The sequence below is a fragment of the Oncorhynchus kisutch genome, linkage group LG15 (genome assembly GCF_002021735.2).
Source record: "Oncorhynchus kisutch isolate 150728-3 linkage group LG15, Okis_V2, whole genome shotgun sequence".
Lineage (NCBI taxonomy): Eukaryota > Metazoa > Chordata > Actinopteri > Salmoniformes > Salmonidae > Oncorhynchus > Oncorhynchus kisutch.
In genome coordinates, this window is record NC_034188.2 from 12131037 (window position 1) to 12146664 (window position 15628).

Genomic DNA, 15628 nt, shown 5'->3' on the forward strand with positions numbered 1-15628 from the left:
TGCCCTAAAAGGTGACTATCTTTAAACAGCTTGGAAAATTCCAGAAAATTGTGTCATGGCTTTTGATAACTGGATTTTGTTCATCATGATACAAGTTCCTGCACAGAAAATGACAGTGTTTTATTAATTTTGCAGTTTGTTGAACTTTCTATTTTGTAATTATTATAGAAATACTACTTATGGCTAACAAGTTACTACATTTTAGAACATCTATTTACAGCCACAGTTGTGTCTTGTGTACACTGTTCTGAACCTCTATTTACAGCCACAGTTGTGTCTTGTGTACACTGTTCTGAACATCTATTTACAGCCACAGTTGTGTGCCTTGTGTCCACCGTTCTGAACATTTACACATTTTGAAAATCTACATGGTTTAAACATTTTTTTTTTTATACCAAATTGAGAAACATATCCGTAAAGTGGAAGCAGTATTGGGGGAACGTGCCCATACACTACCCTGATTAAAGCAGCAAAACTATCACACATTCCAAGAGGTTTACCATATTTGTCTTTATTTCAACAGAAATGGAGTCCGAGCCTTGCAGCATACCAGACAAAGCTTCAATAAAACAGTTCACAGAAAGACGAGTACAAAACTAAAACTGCTTAGAAAATACTTACGTAGGCCATTCCTGGTTCGAGTGATAAAATCAATCATTATGTAGGGAGAGGTGGGCATAACTAAGGGTGAAAGAAATGCAGGGCCTTTCAAATGGGTCATACTGACGAGAGCCTCCCGTCTGTCCAGTTTATCCATACAGTTTGGTCTTAACCAGCATAGTGAGTGACATCGAACAAGAGGACAAAGCAATTGAGTATTTTTTTTTGTTTTCTTACATTGAAACAAATGTAACAAATTCCTTAAAGTTGGCATTTGGTGGGGGAAGGGAGTGGTTATGATCTTTCTCTCTGAAATGTGATAATAAACACCGACATCTACTCTCATCCTGAATAACCAATAGCCTAAGAGGAGAAAAACCAAGAGCAGCCGCAAGACTAAAAACAAAATGTTGAAACATGTTTAAGCGGATTCACCATTTTTAGACTAGAGTTACTAGATGTTCAGACTGCGGTGCAACAGTCCCTTTATACTCTCTTACTCCAGATTCAATTATTATATTGACATGGAAAAACATTGATGCAGACTTGTGAAACAAGTCCCATATACACACAGAGAGGAGAAGAGAAAAGGCCACGGGAGTCTCTTCCAGGCGCTGGATGGAGGGCGGGATGGAGAGGGGGGGGGGGGGGGGGGGGGGGGAAGTGTTCCTCCTCGTCCTCTCCTACCCTGTATGGAAGATGTGGTTTTGGGGAAGAGTCTCAGGTGAAGAGCAAAGTGCTTCAGGCTCAGTCTGGCTCAGGGAAACAGACATGGATGGGATATGACTAGAGTGGAGGAAGGAGAAGGTGGGATGAGGTGACGACACGGTGGACACACCTGCAGGCTCTACAACAGAGAAGAGTCCAAGTCACAGGGGAGGGGAAGCAGGGTTGAAAGGGGCTAAAGAAGAGCAGATAGGCGCGAAGCGTTGGGCAGGAGGGGTAGAGTGAAGGGCGAGCGGGGGTCAGAGTTCCAGCCCAGACTCTTCCACTGCTCTGGAGGGGCTGGAGTTGGACAGGGTCAGGTGGTGAGGTTAGAGGTCAGGGGGGGGGGCGGCGTGCATCGATCGATGGGACATCTGGTCGGGGGCTGCATCCCATATAGCACCCTGTTCCTTTTTTGTAGTGCACTACCTTTGTCCACGTCCTCTTTAGGTCCTGGTCATAAGCAGTGTACTGAATAGGGTGCCATTTGGGACGTACCCCGGGTCCGGGACTTCAGGCGCTCTCACTGCTCTCGACGGGCTGTAGTTTGACCAGGTGGTCTGGCTTGCCACCGCTGGCGTGACGCTCCCACATCTGCAGGTAGAGCTTCTCCAGATCCATAGTGTACTGCTTGGTGTTGAACAGAGGGCTGCAGATACGCTGCTTCCACACACGGGACCGGATCATCTTCAGACTGGGGGGTGAGAACCGGGTCAGTTACAGCAATGGGGTGAGAACCGGGTCAGTTACAGCAATGGGGTGAGAACCGGGTCAGTTACAGCAATGGGGTGAGAACCGAGTCAGTTACAGCAATGGGGTGAGAACCGGGTCAGTTACAGCAATGGGGTGAGAACCGGGTCAGTTACAGCAATGGGGTGAGAACCGGGTCAGTTACAGCAATGGGGTGAGAACCGGGTCAGTTACAGCAATGGGGTGAGAACCGGGTCAGTTACAGCAATGGTGAGAACCGGGTCAGTTACAGCAATGGTGAGAACCGGGTCAGTTACAGCAATGGGGTGAGAACCGGGTCAGTTACAGCAATGGGGTGAGAACCGGGTCAGTTACAGCAATGGGGTGAGAACCGGGTCAGTTACAGCAATGGGGTGAGAACCGGGTCAGTTACAGCAATGGTGAGAACCGGGTCAGTTACAGCAATGGTGAGAACCGGGTCAGTTACAGCAATGGTGAGAACCGGGTCAGTTACAGCAATGGTGAGAACCGGGTCAGTTACAGCAATGGTGAGAACCGGGTCAGTTACAGCAATGGTGAGAACCGGGTCAGTTACAGCAATGGTGAGAACCGGGTCAGTTACAGCAATGGTAAGAAGAGGGAGAGATGCTCAACCACAGAAGAGATGGAGAGAGATGGCGTGTGACAAGAGGGGGAGATTTAGAGAGCTAGCTGGAGTGTGTGTGTGTGTGTGTGTGTGTGTGTGTGTGTGTGTGTTGGTCAGAGGCTCTTACTATTCCATGTCACAACCCAGTTTGACAGCCACGTCCTCATATTCCTGTCTGGTGTGGGCGATGAGCTCGGGACAGCCCAGACACTGTAGCTGAGAGGCTGCCACGCGTGACGCCAGGGTCTCACCTGTACGGGCACACGGCACATTTAAACACCGACTTGTCGTTCACACACACACACCACTGCTATTACAACACACGGAACCGTGCATCCCAATTATCTCTCCTTTCTCCGTAGTTCCCTTCATGCATTAGAACTGGAAATGACTGGGACATAGAAACCCCGTCTAACCGAAGTCAACACGTTCTAATTTATGGAGAGTAGTAAACACTTCAGGAGGAAACGTCTCTGCGATCATACACCGTCTCACCTGGCATGGTAACCATGGGTGTCCCGGCCCAGAGGACGTCCATGCCGGTGGTGTGTCCGTTACAGAGCGGCGTGTCCAGACACACGTCGGCCAGCTGGCCCCGTCTCACGTGTTCCTCCTTGGGCGCCACGGGAGAGAAGATGATGCGGGAGCCAGGCAGGCCGAAGTTCTGGGCGTACTGCTGGATGTTGGGCTCGCCCACCGCAGGGAAACGCAGCAACCACAGAATACTGTTGGGAACACGCTTCAGGATCTACAGGAGAGACCGGAGACGAGGTCAGTAAGAGGTGCTGTGTGTCTGAAACGGAATTTAAATGGCACTACTGTTGACCAGAGCCCCTATATATAGTGCACTACTGTTGACCAGAGCCCCTATATATAGTGCACTACTGTTGACCAGAGCCCCTATATATAGTGCACTACTGTTGACCAGAGCCCCTATATATAGTGCACTACTGTTGACCAGAGCCCCTATATATAGTGCACTACTGTTGACCAGAGCCCCTATATATAGTGCACTACTGTTGACCAGAGCCCCTATATAGTGCACTACTGTTGACCAGAGCCCCTATATAGTGCACTACTGTTGACCAGAGCCCCTATATAGTGCACTACTGTTGACCAGAGCCCCTATATAGTGCACAACTGTTGACCAGAGCCCCGTCACATAGGAACCAGGGTGCCATTTCAGACACCCTGAGTCAGGAAACGGGGTATTCCTGAAGAAACATGAACATCTCAGACAACAGGATCATGGAGAAAGGGGTTTCTAGCATGATGCTTACATTGGCCCACATCTGCAGGGTGGGAGGGTCGATCTTGTAGAGCTGGTTGAAGTTGCAGTAGACGATGGAGTCTTCAGGCAGGCCGTACTGGGAGCGGGTTGTCACCACGATGGTACGAGGTACCTCCTCTCCTGTAGCCGCCTTGTTGTTGAGCTGAGATGGAAGAGGTTATGATGGAGAGATTTATTATGGGCAGAGGAGAGGCCAGTGCATAGTGGCCGTGTTAACCTTACACCCCTGTTCTGACCCCTGTTCACTACAGTACTGGAACCGCTTTCCTAGGGGTCAAATCCCCAAAAGAAGACATGCAAGTTTGTGCCATACCATCCTGTGTAGTGGCCAGTCCCCCCCCCCCCCCCCTCCAGTACCTGTGTGGTGGCCAGTCCACCCCCTCCAGTACCTGTGTGGTGGCCAGTCCCCCCCCCTCCAGTACCTGTGTAGTGGCCAGTCCCCCCCCCCCCCCCCCTCCAGTACCTGTGTAGTGGCCAGTCCCCCCCTCCAGTACCTGTGTAGTGGCCAGTCCCCCCCCCCCCTCCAGTACCTGTGTAGTGGCCAGTCCCCCCCCCCCCTCCAGTACCTGTGTAGTGGCCAGTCCCCCCCCCCCTCCAGTACCTGTGTAGTGGCCAGTCCCCCCCCCCCTCCAGTACCTGTGTAGTGGCCAGTCCCCCCCCCCCCCTCCAGTACCTGTGTGGTGGCCAGTCCCCCCCCCCCCCCTCCAGTACCTGTGTGGTGGCCAGTCCCCCCCCCCCCCCCCCTCCAGTACCTGTGTGGTGGCCAGTCCCCCCCCCCCTCCAGTACCTGTGTAGTGGCCAGTCCCCCCCCCCCTCCAGTACCTGTGTAGTGGCCAGTCCCCCCCCCCTCCAGTACCTGTGTAGTGGCCAGTCCCCCCCCCCCCCCCCCCCCTCCAGTACCTGTGTGGTGGCCAGTCCCCCCCCCCTCCAGTACCTGTGTAGTGGCCAGTCCCCCCCCCCCCTCCAGTACCTGTGTAGTGGCCAGTCCCCCCCCCCCCTCCAGTACCTGTGTAGTGGCCAGTCCCCCCCCCCCCTCCAGTACCTGTGTAGTGGCCAGTCCCCCCCCCCCTCCAGTACCTGTGTAGTGGCCAGTCCCCCCCCCCCCCTCCAGTACCTGTGTGGTGGCCAGTCCCCCCCCCCCCCCTCCAGTACCTGTGTGGTGGCCAGTCCCCCCCCCCCCCCCCCTCCAGTACCTGTGTGGTGGCCAGTCCCCCCCCCCCTCCAGTACCTGTGTAGTGGCCAGTCCCCCCCCCCCCCCCCCTCCAGTACCTGTGTGGTGGCCAGTCCCCCCCCCCTCCAGTACCTGTGTAGTGGCCAGTCCCCCCCCCCCCCCCCTCCAGTACCTGTGTAGTGGCCAGTCCCCCCCCCCCCCCTCCAGTACCTGTGTAGTGGCCAGTCCCCCCCCCCCCCCCCTCCAGTACCTGTGTGGTGGCCAGTCCCCCCCTCCAGTACCTGTGTGGTGGCCAGTCCCCCCCTCCAGTACCTGTGTGGTGGCCAGTCCCCCCCCTCCAGTACCTGTGTGGTGGCTAGTCCCCCCCCTCCAGTACCTGTGTAGTGGCCAGTCCGTTGCTGACAGTGAATCCATTGATGGTGACCTGTATCTGTCCCTGGTTGATCATGTTGATGATGGCCTCAGCTGCTGTGTTCATGGGGATGACGGGCATGGACAGAGACCCATTGGTTTCTGCTGCACCACTCTCCTCAATAGAACACTTCATCTGGACAGGAAGGAAGGAGTCAGTGATCTACAAAGCATTTGCATCATACTTTCTGGAGGATAAGGGCAGGTCTTCACTGTTCAAATTTAAAAGACACAACAAGGAACAGACACTGACTATGAATGACATTGGACTACGAACTACCTTTCCAATAGTTCATAGCCCAATGGTAATATGTTCACAGAACATTCCCTATGTCATTGTCTCACCTTGACGTCAGACAAGCTTGTTCAGGAAGGGTTAGGGCTAATCACCATGTCACTGTCTCACCTTGACGTCAGACAGGCTTGTTCAGGAAGGGTTAGGGCTAATCACCATGTCACTGTCTCACCTTGACGTCAGACAGGCTTGTTCAGGACGGGTTAGGGCTAATCACTATGTCACCGTCTCACCTTGACCACCTTAACGTCAGGCAGGCTGTCCAGGAAGGGTTAGGGCTATTCACCATGTCACCGTCTCACCTTGACCACCTTAACGTCAGGCAGGCTGTCCAGGAAGGCCTTGAGGTCGATACCATTCAGAACGATGCGGTTGTCAAAGATGTGGCCGTTAGACTTGAAGTCAATCACCGCCTTTTTCTGTTGAAGAAAATAAAAAGAATACTGGAGGTGAAGAGGTGAACTGGGAATAATAATTACCGCCATAGCACACAAGAGAGCATTGACAACGCAAGAAAAGCCCATTGGGCCTCCATCACCGGAATGCTAACAAAATTAGCACAAACTAATAGCGAAGTCACATGGCCATTGTTAGCTGAACGAAAACGAACAAACGTTTTGCACAGGCAAATCCAGATCAAAGTTACACAAGCATAGTTAGTAGCTACCGAATGTCATTGTCAGTGAGTGTGGACATTTACACGCTTAAGTGAATGAGAGAAATTGTGCAAATTAACAAAGTTGTGATGCATCCTTCTTCAGAAGGAAGAGCAGCATGTTCACCTGAAGCAGAGGGGAGAAGAAAACACTATTAGGAAGCACAAGGGGAGGGAAAATGGCGGCTGTACAGATAACCCATCCAGAGCTCACTAGACGTCTGGCTGAAAGCCACAAGATATCTGATGTCAAACATTTAGTAGTAAAATCAAATTTTATTGGTCACATATTTAGCAGATGTCATTGCAGGTGTAGCGAAATGCTTGTGTTCCAAGCTCCAACAGTGCAATAGTATCTAAAAAAATTCACTCAAATCTAAAAGTACAATAATGGAATTAAGAAATTTATAAATATTGGATCGAGCAATGTCGGAGTGGCATTGACTAAAATACATTTTTTAAGCGACCAGTGATTCCATGTATATGGGGCAGCAGCCTCAAAGGTGCAGGGTTGCAAAAACCAGGTAGAAGCTGGCTACTGATGGCTATTTAACAGTCCGATTGCCTTGAGAGTGAAAAACAGCTTCTGTCTCACGATCCCAGCTTTGATGCACCTGTACCGACCACGCCTTCTGGATGATAGTGGGGTGAACAGGCTGTGGCTCAGGTGGTTGATGTCCTCGATCTTTAAGGCCTTTCTATGGCATTGGGTGCTGTAGGTGTCCAGGAGTGCGGGAACTTGCATTTTTTTGGGGGCGGTACAGTTGCCATACCAGGCAGTGATACAGCCCGAGAGGATGCTCTCAATTGTGCATCTATAAATGTTTGAGGGTTTTAGGTGACAAGCCAAATTTCTTCAGCCTCCTGAGCATTCAGATCGTCAGCGAGGAACTTGAAGCTTTTCACCCGCTCCACTGCAGCCCCATTAATGTGGATAGGGGCGTGTACCCTCTGCTGTTTCCTGAAGTGCGCGATCATCTCCTTTGTTTTGTTGACGTTGAGGGAGGTTATTTTCCTGGCACCATTCTGCCTGGTAGACTGTCTCGTCATTGTTGGTAATTAGGCTTACTACTGTTATGTCGTCTGCAAACTGCATAATTGAGTTGGAGGCGTGCGTGGTCACGCAGTCATGGATGTCCAGGAGGGGGCTGAGCACACACCCTTGTGGGCCCCTGTGTTGAAGATCAATGAAGATGTTGTTTCCTACCTTCACCACCTGGGGACAGCCCGTCAGGAAGTCCAAGGCGGAGTTCAGACCCAACGATGAGCATGGAGGGTACTATGGTGTTGAATGCTGAGCTATAGTCAATAAACAGCATTCTTACATAGGAATTCCTCTTGTCCAGATGGGTTAGGGTAGTGTGCAGTGTGATGGCAATTGCATCATCTGTGGATCTATTGGGGCGCTAAGCAAATTGAAGTGGGTCTAGGGTGTCAGGTAGGGTAGAGGTGATATGATCCTTAACTAACCTCTCAAAGCACTTCATGATGACAGAAGTGAGTGCTAGTCATTTAGTTCAGTTACCTTTGCTTTCTTGGGTACAGGAACAATGGTGGACATCTTGAAGCAAGTTGGGACAGCAGACTATTGATTATGTCCTTAAACACTCAAACCAGCTGTTATACGCATATTCTGAGGACACGGCTAGGGATGCCGTCTGGGCCAGCAGCCTTGAGGGTTAACACACTTAAATGTCTTACTCACGTCGGCCACGGAGAACGAGAGCCCACAGTCCTTGGTAACGGGATGCGGAGGAGGCACTGTTATCCTCAAAGCAGGTGAAGGTGTTTAGACGTCGGTGTCCGCGACGTGGCTGGTTTTCCCTTTTTAGTCCGTGATTGTCTACAGACAATCTGTAGACCCTGCCACTGAGCCTCGTGTCAGACTCCACTGTCTCTGTACTGATGTTTTGCCTGTTTGATTTGATATTTGATATGGAGGGAATAACTACAGGTTGTATTCAGCCATATTCCCAGTCTGGGAACCACCTTGCCATGGTTAAATGCAGAGGTTCGCACTTTCAGTTTTGCACAAATGCTGCCATCTATCCACAGTTTCTGGTTTGAGTAGGTTTTAATAGTCACAGCGGGTACAACATCTCCTATACACTTCCTGATGAACCCAGACACCGTATCTGTGCATTCGTCAATGTTATTCTCAGAGGCTACCCGGATCACATCAGTCCGCATGTGCAAAACCATCTGAGAGCATGGATTCCGATTGGTCAGGCCAGCGTTGAATAGACCTTAGCACAGGTACTTCCTGTTTGAGTTTCTGCCTATAGGAAGGATGGAGCAAAACAGAGTTGTGATCAGATTTGCCGTACTACAGTACTAACATGTTGGTAGAATTTCAGAAGCGTTTCCCTCAAATTTGCTTTGTTAAAAACCTCAGCTACAATAAATGCAGCCTCAGGATATGTGGTTTCCAGTTTGCATAAAGTCTAGTGTGATTCCTTAAGGGCCGTCGTGGTATCGGCTTTAGGGGGATGACACAAGAAATTTCCCTTGGGAGGAAATACAGTCGGCATTTGATTGAGGTATTTTCGGTCGGGTTAACAAAAGGACTTGAGTTTCTGTATGTTGTCACAATCACACCATGAGTAGTTAATCATGAAACACACACCACCATATTTCTACTTCCCGGACAGTTCTTTATTCCAGTCTGCGCGATGTACTGAGAACACAGATGGCTGTATGGATTGAGACAGTATATCCCGAGAGGGCCATGTTTCTGTGAAACAGAGTAAATCCCTGACAATCTCTGATGTCTCTCTGGAATCCTCGCCCTGAGCTCAATACTGCGTAACTCTTAAAGAGATGGGTATGATAGATATCTGGAGAGAGACTAATAGCTAATCCATGAAGTATACATACTACTTCAATGTCCATAACACCTACTCTCGTATAGATTACATGTTTATCCCATAAAGTCTGCCACTTCTACAAAATCGGACACACAGCACTTTCAGATCATGTCTTTGTCCGCCTCGACCTCTAAAAACATCCTGAGGTCAAAGAGCTGGAAATTCAACAGCTCCATGTTATCAAACAAATCATTCCATACATTGGTTACTACATGGATAGACAACAACAGTCTCTCCCATTTCTCCGGCCAATGTGGGACGCTGCCAAAGCCACACTTAAGAGGTCATCTAATTGCATATGCTTCTTATAAGAACAAGGCAATGGAAGCACACAGTTTAGATCTTCAGAGAGTTGGAACACAGCGAAAAAGTACATAAATAATCCCCAGGCAGCACCTCCTGGAGTCAACTTAAAGTAGCCAAAGCTAAACTAAACTTGGACCATACTCAGGAGATGTACTAAACAGAAAAACCATGAGTATAGAAATAGGCCTAGCAGATTACTTGCCAATTAAAAAAAGAGCAGTCAGAGCGTACAATCATCGCCATCTGAACAGCAGAGGACGAGGTCACATACGATCCAAATAAAATACATTTAACTTTCCATTCTTTTTTACAGCAAATTATATTATAGCAAACAGATGCAAAATTCAATTCCTTCCTAGATGGATACTCGCGACCAAAACTATCAGAGACCCACCAAGAGCTCAACTCCCCTTTCACTCCTCGAAGCAATTATCTCCATGCCAACAAGTCCCAAGGCCCAGATGGATTTCCCCAGAGAGTTCTACAAAGCTTTTTGGCCCCAGCTTAGCCCTATTTTCATGCAAGATTCTTTTTTTTGTTGCAAAAACATAGCCCGCATTACAGTGTTGTTAAAAGGGGAGCTCTCCCAGACTGTTCACAGCCCTCATTACAGCGTTGCTATAAAAGACAAGGACCCTCTATCCTGCACGTTCTTCCGGCCCATTCTGACTATAAAATAACTACCAAATTGCTCGGCAAAAGATGAAAACACTTCTTCCCAAAGTAATAAAAGCGGATCAAACTAGATTTATTAGAGACACTCTTCATTCACCATATTTTTTTATATTATAGACAAAGTAAAACGCACAGAAGACCACTGTCGTCACTGGATGTTGAGAAGGTGTTTGACAGGACGGAGTGGAACTTTGTTCTCAGTCTTAGAAAAGTTCAATATGGGCACAAACTTGATTAAATGGATTAAGTCCTTATATTCTCATCCAAATGCCATGGTGACTACTAACGGTCTGAATTCTGATAAGATTCCCTTTGGGATGTGGCACAAGGCAAGGATGCTCACTGTCGCCCCTGCTCTATTTGTTGGGGGCAGAGTTGATAAGGCACAATCCAAGTATTATGGGTGTTTCTGCAGGCGGCCTTCAGCACAAGATTTCGCTCTACGTGGATGATGTCTTTCTCTACATACCCAACCCTGAGAAATCCCTCCCATTTTAGACAAATGCATAGTACGGCAAGTTTTCAGGATATAAGATGCATTTGAACAAATCCATTGTTTCCCCTCTCAATCTTACACTCACCAGCTCTATGGAGACACTGTCCGTTCCAATTGGAGACCGGGGTTTCAATGCCTTGGGATCTTTGTAACACCAGATCTGAATTTCCTTTTCAACAAACTCCCCCCCCCCCCCCCACCCCACTCCACTCCTGATGGAATGGAATCAAGAAAGATCTCTGAACCTGGATCTCTTTCCCAATTAGCTTAGTCGGAAGAATCAATGTTATCATATGAACATCCTCCCTAGACTGAACTATTTATTTCAGATGCGCCCATACTATCTCCCGGTTTCCTTTTTCAAAACAACCAACCAAAGCATCAAACGTATATGGGGCAATAAAAACCTAGCCTCAAGAGCTTCACTATCGAAACCTGAATCTAAGGGTGGTCTTGCCCTGCCTTCAAATTGTACTACTGGTCTGCACAAATTCGCAACATGCTAACATGGATCACAAACAGACAAGACTCAATGTGGATTCAGATAGAGGCCCAATCCTGTGGTTCATTGCACCCAAGCTCAATTATATTCATTAATAACTTTAGTGAAGTGGGCAACATAGCCAAAACCTTAGAGATTTACAGCACCCGACAAGCATGGAAGGTCTGTAGGAAATACTTTTTGCCATTTCCTCAAATATGTTCTCATTCTCCAATAGCATGCAACCCAGACTTGCCAAAAGCCCTGAGTGATGCCAACTTTAATCTTTGGCATACTCTATCGATCGGGACTGTTTCATCACAACACAACTACACGGACATCCTTTCAAGAGCTCTGCAGTGAATCCAATGTGCTCCAAAAAATATATATAATGTGTGCGCGTGTATGGACACATGTATACACACATAGAAATTAGACAATTGCCTCATTGACTTCCAAGGGGAGGTTTGGAGCGCAGCTGAATGAAGTTGAGACCCTTCTTGCTACAGCACAATCCATCTAAGGCTAAATCTCCTTTATCTATAGACTCCTTTGAGAATGGTGGCTCCTCTTTTACAACGGTGAAAATAATCTGGGAAAAGGACCTTTGTCTGACTATCAGTGATGAGTTATAGACGGGTGTTTGCAACATGGTATACTGCTCCTCTACTAATGTAAAAATTAAAGAATCTAATTACACATTTTATAACAGCCCAGTGAGACTCCATCGAATGAATACAGACATTTCTCCTGATTGTAAAATATGTACCTGTTCTTAGTTAGGTTTTTCAATGTGCGTTTAAAAAAATAAACATTGAGGGAGTTCAAGGTGCAGATATGCAGATCTTCAGGGTAAATTCTACGAGAGACTTGGAGAAAAACAAACTTGGTTTTATCACCATTTAGCATTCATTTAAGATCGGTGAGCAATTTTTGATTTGAATCAAAGCCAAGCTGGTCTTTAACCAGTTAAATGTCATCGACATAATGCCCCAAAGTAATTAAATATCATAAGGCCAAAAACAATAACAATTAATGCTGCATACTTAAGTTAAAATCTCACCTTTCTGATAAAAATAACTATAAATTGCTGAGGTGTATATACACACTTGAAAACAAGCACAAGTACACAGTTACAAAATATGAAACATTTTATGATGCATTTCCTATTCAACAATAATGTATGAATAAGGTTTGAAATGACATATGCTTTTTAAATAAAGCATTATAAGAACGACTAATTATACGATTTAGCCTTCCTTATAACTGTAAAGTACATATTTGTATGGTTTAGTGTTAGAGAGAATAGAAAATATGCACAAAGGTCTCTCTTGATTAAAACGACTGCCCACATCGCTGCGAACGTCTCAGGGCTCTAGCTTGGCTTCCTGAACTCGCCATTAATCTCATACTCATCTTGTCCGTCTATGATAAACAGAAAGTGTTTTGTTCTATTCATTATTTTACATGAATGCGCTACGATGTAACAATTGCAGGAATGTACGTTGTCAGTGGCTGCGATGTAGGATTGAGTTAATGGACAGTCGGAAGAGCGAATGAAATGGTAGGAGGGACATCCCAGCTTCAAGTGGTTTCAGATTTCACATCCTACGTCACAGGCTCATTTAAAAATTAAAAATAAAACTGTCTGTGGGAAACAGGGAAATCGTTCAATGCAGGCCATTCTGATCCACGGCGTCCACAGATCGATTTAAGCAACATTGACGGTCGGAACCGGTAACAGGAGCACTTTGGTCCCCAAAACAGGGGACCTTACATCTAAGAGGTTTTAAATGGTCTGCTGCACTGTAGGGGAATAAATAACCAGCACAGTCCCATGTATTAATAAAAAGGCACAAACCAACATTATTAAATGTAAATAGTGTACAATAAAGGTCCTAGTATTGAGCCAGGCTGCTTGCTCTCGACCAATTACTACACCTTTATATGTAAATTCACTGCAGTGATATCCTTGATGCTGAAACTTGAAAAAAACAGAAAAAAAATCCTTTATGCATGTATGCATATTATTTTATTTCTCTAGCGAAGTCATTTACTATGCATAGACCCCGCCCCCTCTATGTGATGTGCAATGCATAGACCCCGCCCCCTCTATGTGATGTGCAATGCATAGACCCCCCCCCCTCTAACAATGCATAGACCCCCCCCCCCTCTATGCAATGCATAGACCCCCCCCCCTCTATGCAATGCATAGACCCCCCCCTCTATGCAATGCATAGACCCCCCCCCCTCTATGCAATGCATAGACCCCCCCCCTCTATGCAATGCATAGACCCCCCCCCCCTCTATGCAATGCATAGACCCCCCCCCTCTATGCAATGCATAGACCCCCCCCCCTCTATGCAATGCATAGACCCCCCCCCCCCCCCCCTCTATGCAATGCATAGACCCCCCCCCCCCCCCCTCTATGCAATGCATAGACCCCCCCCCCCCCTCTATGCAATGCATAGACCCCCCACCCTCTGTGTGATGTGCAATGCATAGACCCCCCCCCTCTATGCAATGCATAGACCCCCCCCCCTCTATGCAATGCATAGACCCCCCCCCCTCTATGCAATGCATAGACCCCCCCCCCTCTATGCAATGCATAGACCCCCCCCCTCTATGCAATGCATAGACCCCCCCCCTCTATGCAATGCATAGACCCCCCCCACCCTCTGTGTGATGTGCAATGCATAGACCCCCCCCCCCTCTATGCAATGCATAGACCCCCCCTCTATGCAATGCATAGACCCCCCCCTCTATGCAATGCATAGACCCCCCCCTCTATGCAATGCATAGACCCCCCCCCTCTATGCAATGCATAGACCCCCCCCCTCTATGCAATGCATAGACCCCCCCCCCCTCTATGCAATGCATAGACCCCCCCCCCCTCTATGCAATGCATAGACCCCCCCCCCCCCTCTATGCAATGCATAGACCCCCCCCTCTATGCAATGCATAGACCCCCCCCCCTCTATGCAATGCATAGACCCCCCCCCCTCTATGCAATGCATAGACCCCCCCCCCCCTCTGTGTGATGTGCAATGCATAGACCCCCCACCCTCTGTGTGATGTGCAATGCATAGACCCCCCACCCTCTGTGTGATGTGCAATGCATAGACCCCCCCCCCCTCTATGCAATGCATAGACCCCCCCCACCCTCTGTGTGATGTGCAATGCATAGACCCCCCTCTATGCAATGCATAGACCCCCCCACCCTCTGTGTGATGTGCAATGCATAGACCCCCCCCTCTATGTGATGTGCAATGCATAGACCCCCCCCCCACCCTCTATGTGATGCATAGACCCCCCCCCCCCCCCCCCCACCCTCTATGTGATGCATAGACCCCCCCCCCCCCTCTATGTGATGCATAGACCCCCCCCCCCCCTCTATGTGATGTGCAATGCATAGACCCCCCCCCCTCTATGTGATGCATAGACCCCCCACCCTCTATGTGATGTGCAATGCATAGACCCCCCCCCTCTATGTGATGTGCAATGCATAGACCCCCCCCCCCCCTCTATGTGATGTGCAATGCATAGACCCCCCACCCTCTATGTGATGCGCAATGCATAGACCCCCCACCCTCTATGTGATGCGCAATGCATAGACCCCCCCCCCCTCTATGCGATGCATAGACCCCCCCCCCTCTATGCGATGCATAGACCCCCCCCCTCTATGCGATGCATAGACCCCCCCCCCTCTATGCGATGCATAGACCCCCCCCCTCTATGCAATGCATAGACCCCCCCCCTCTATGCAATGCATAGACCCCCCCCCCTCTATGCAATGCATAGACCCCCCCCCTCTATGCAATGCATAGACCCCCCCCCTCTATGCAATGCATAGACCCCCCCCTCTATGCAATGCATAGACCCCCCCCCCTATGCAATGCATAGACCCCCCCCCCCCTATGCAATGCATAGACCCCCCCCCCTCTATGCAATGCATAGACCCCCCCCCCCCTCTATGCAATGCATAGACCCCCCCCCCCTCTATGCAATGCATAGACCCCCCCCCCCTCTATGCAATGCATAGACCCCCCCACCCTCTGTGTGATGTGCAATGCATAGACCCCCCCCCCCTCTATGCAATGCATAGACCCCCCCCCTCTATGCAATGCATAGACCCCCCCCCCCTCTATGCAATGCATAGACCCCCCCCCTCTATGCAATGCATAGACCCCCCCCCTCTATGCAATGCATAGACCCCCCCCTCTATGCAATGCATAGACCCCCCCCCCCTCTATGCAATGCATAGACCCCCCCACCCTCTGTGTGATGTGCAATGCATAGACCCCCCCCCCCCTCTATGCAATGCATAGACCCCCCCCCC

The 15628-nt window shown here is 49.1% G+C and overlaps 1 protein-coding gene across 6 annotated transcripts in view; it reads right to left on the reverse strand.

The window, feature by feature from the left end:
- Positions 1-490: 490 nt before the first annotated feature.
- Positions 491-15628, reverse strand: part of LOC109904959 (UDP-N-acetylglucosamine--peptide N-acetylglucosaminyltransferase 110 kDa subunit-like) — a 39795-nt gene continuing 24657 nt past the window's right edge. For 5 of the 6 annotated variants that reach the window (XM_031789662.1, XM_031789661.1, XM_031789658.1 and 2 more), the window contains exons 17-22: positions 6112-6228; positions 5480-5650; positions 3922-4074; positions 3137-3389; positions 2769-2892; positions 492-1999 (exon numbers count right to left, since the gene is read on the reverse strand). In XM_031789662.1, coding sequence (XP_031645522.1) covers positions 1819-1999; positions 2769-2892; positions 3137-3389; positions 3922-4074; positions 5480-5650; positions 6112-6228 — 999 coding nt within the window. In that variant the 3' untranslated portion in view covers positions 492-1818. Of the gene's footprint in view, positions 2000-2768; positions 2893-3136; positions 3390-3921; positions 4075-5479; positions 5651-6111; positions 6229-15628 lie in introns of all 6 variants that reach the window. The other variant, XM_031789657.1, reaches the window with a different exon arrangement.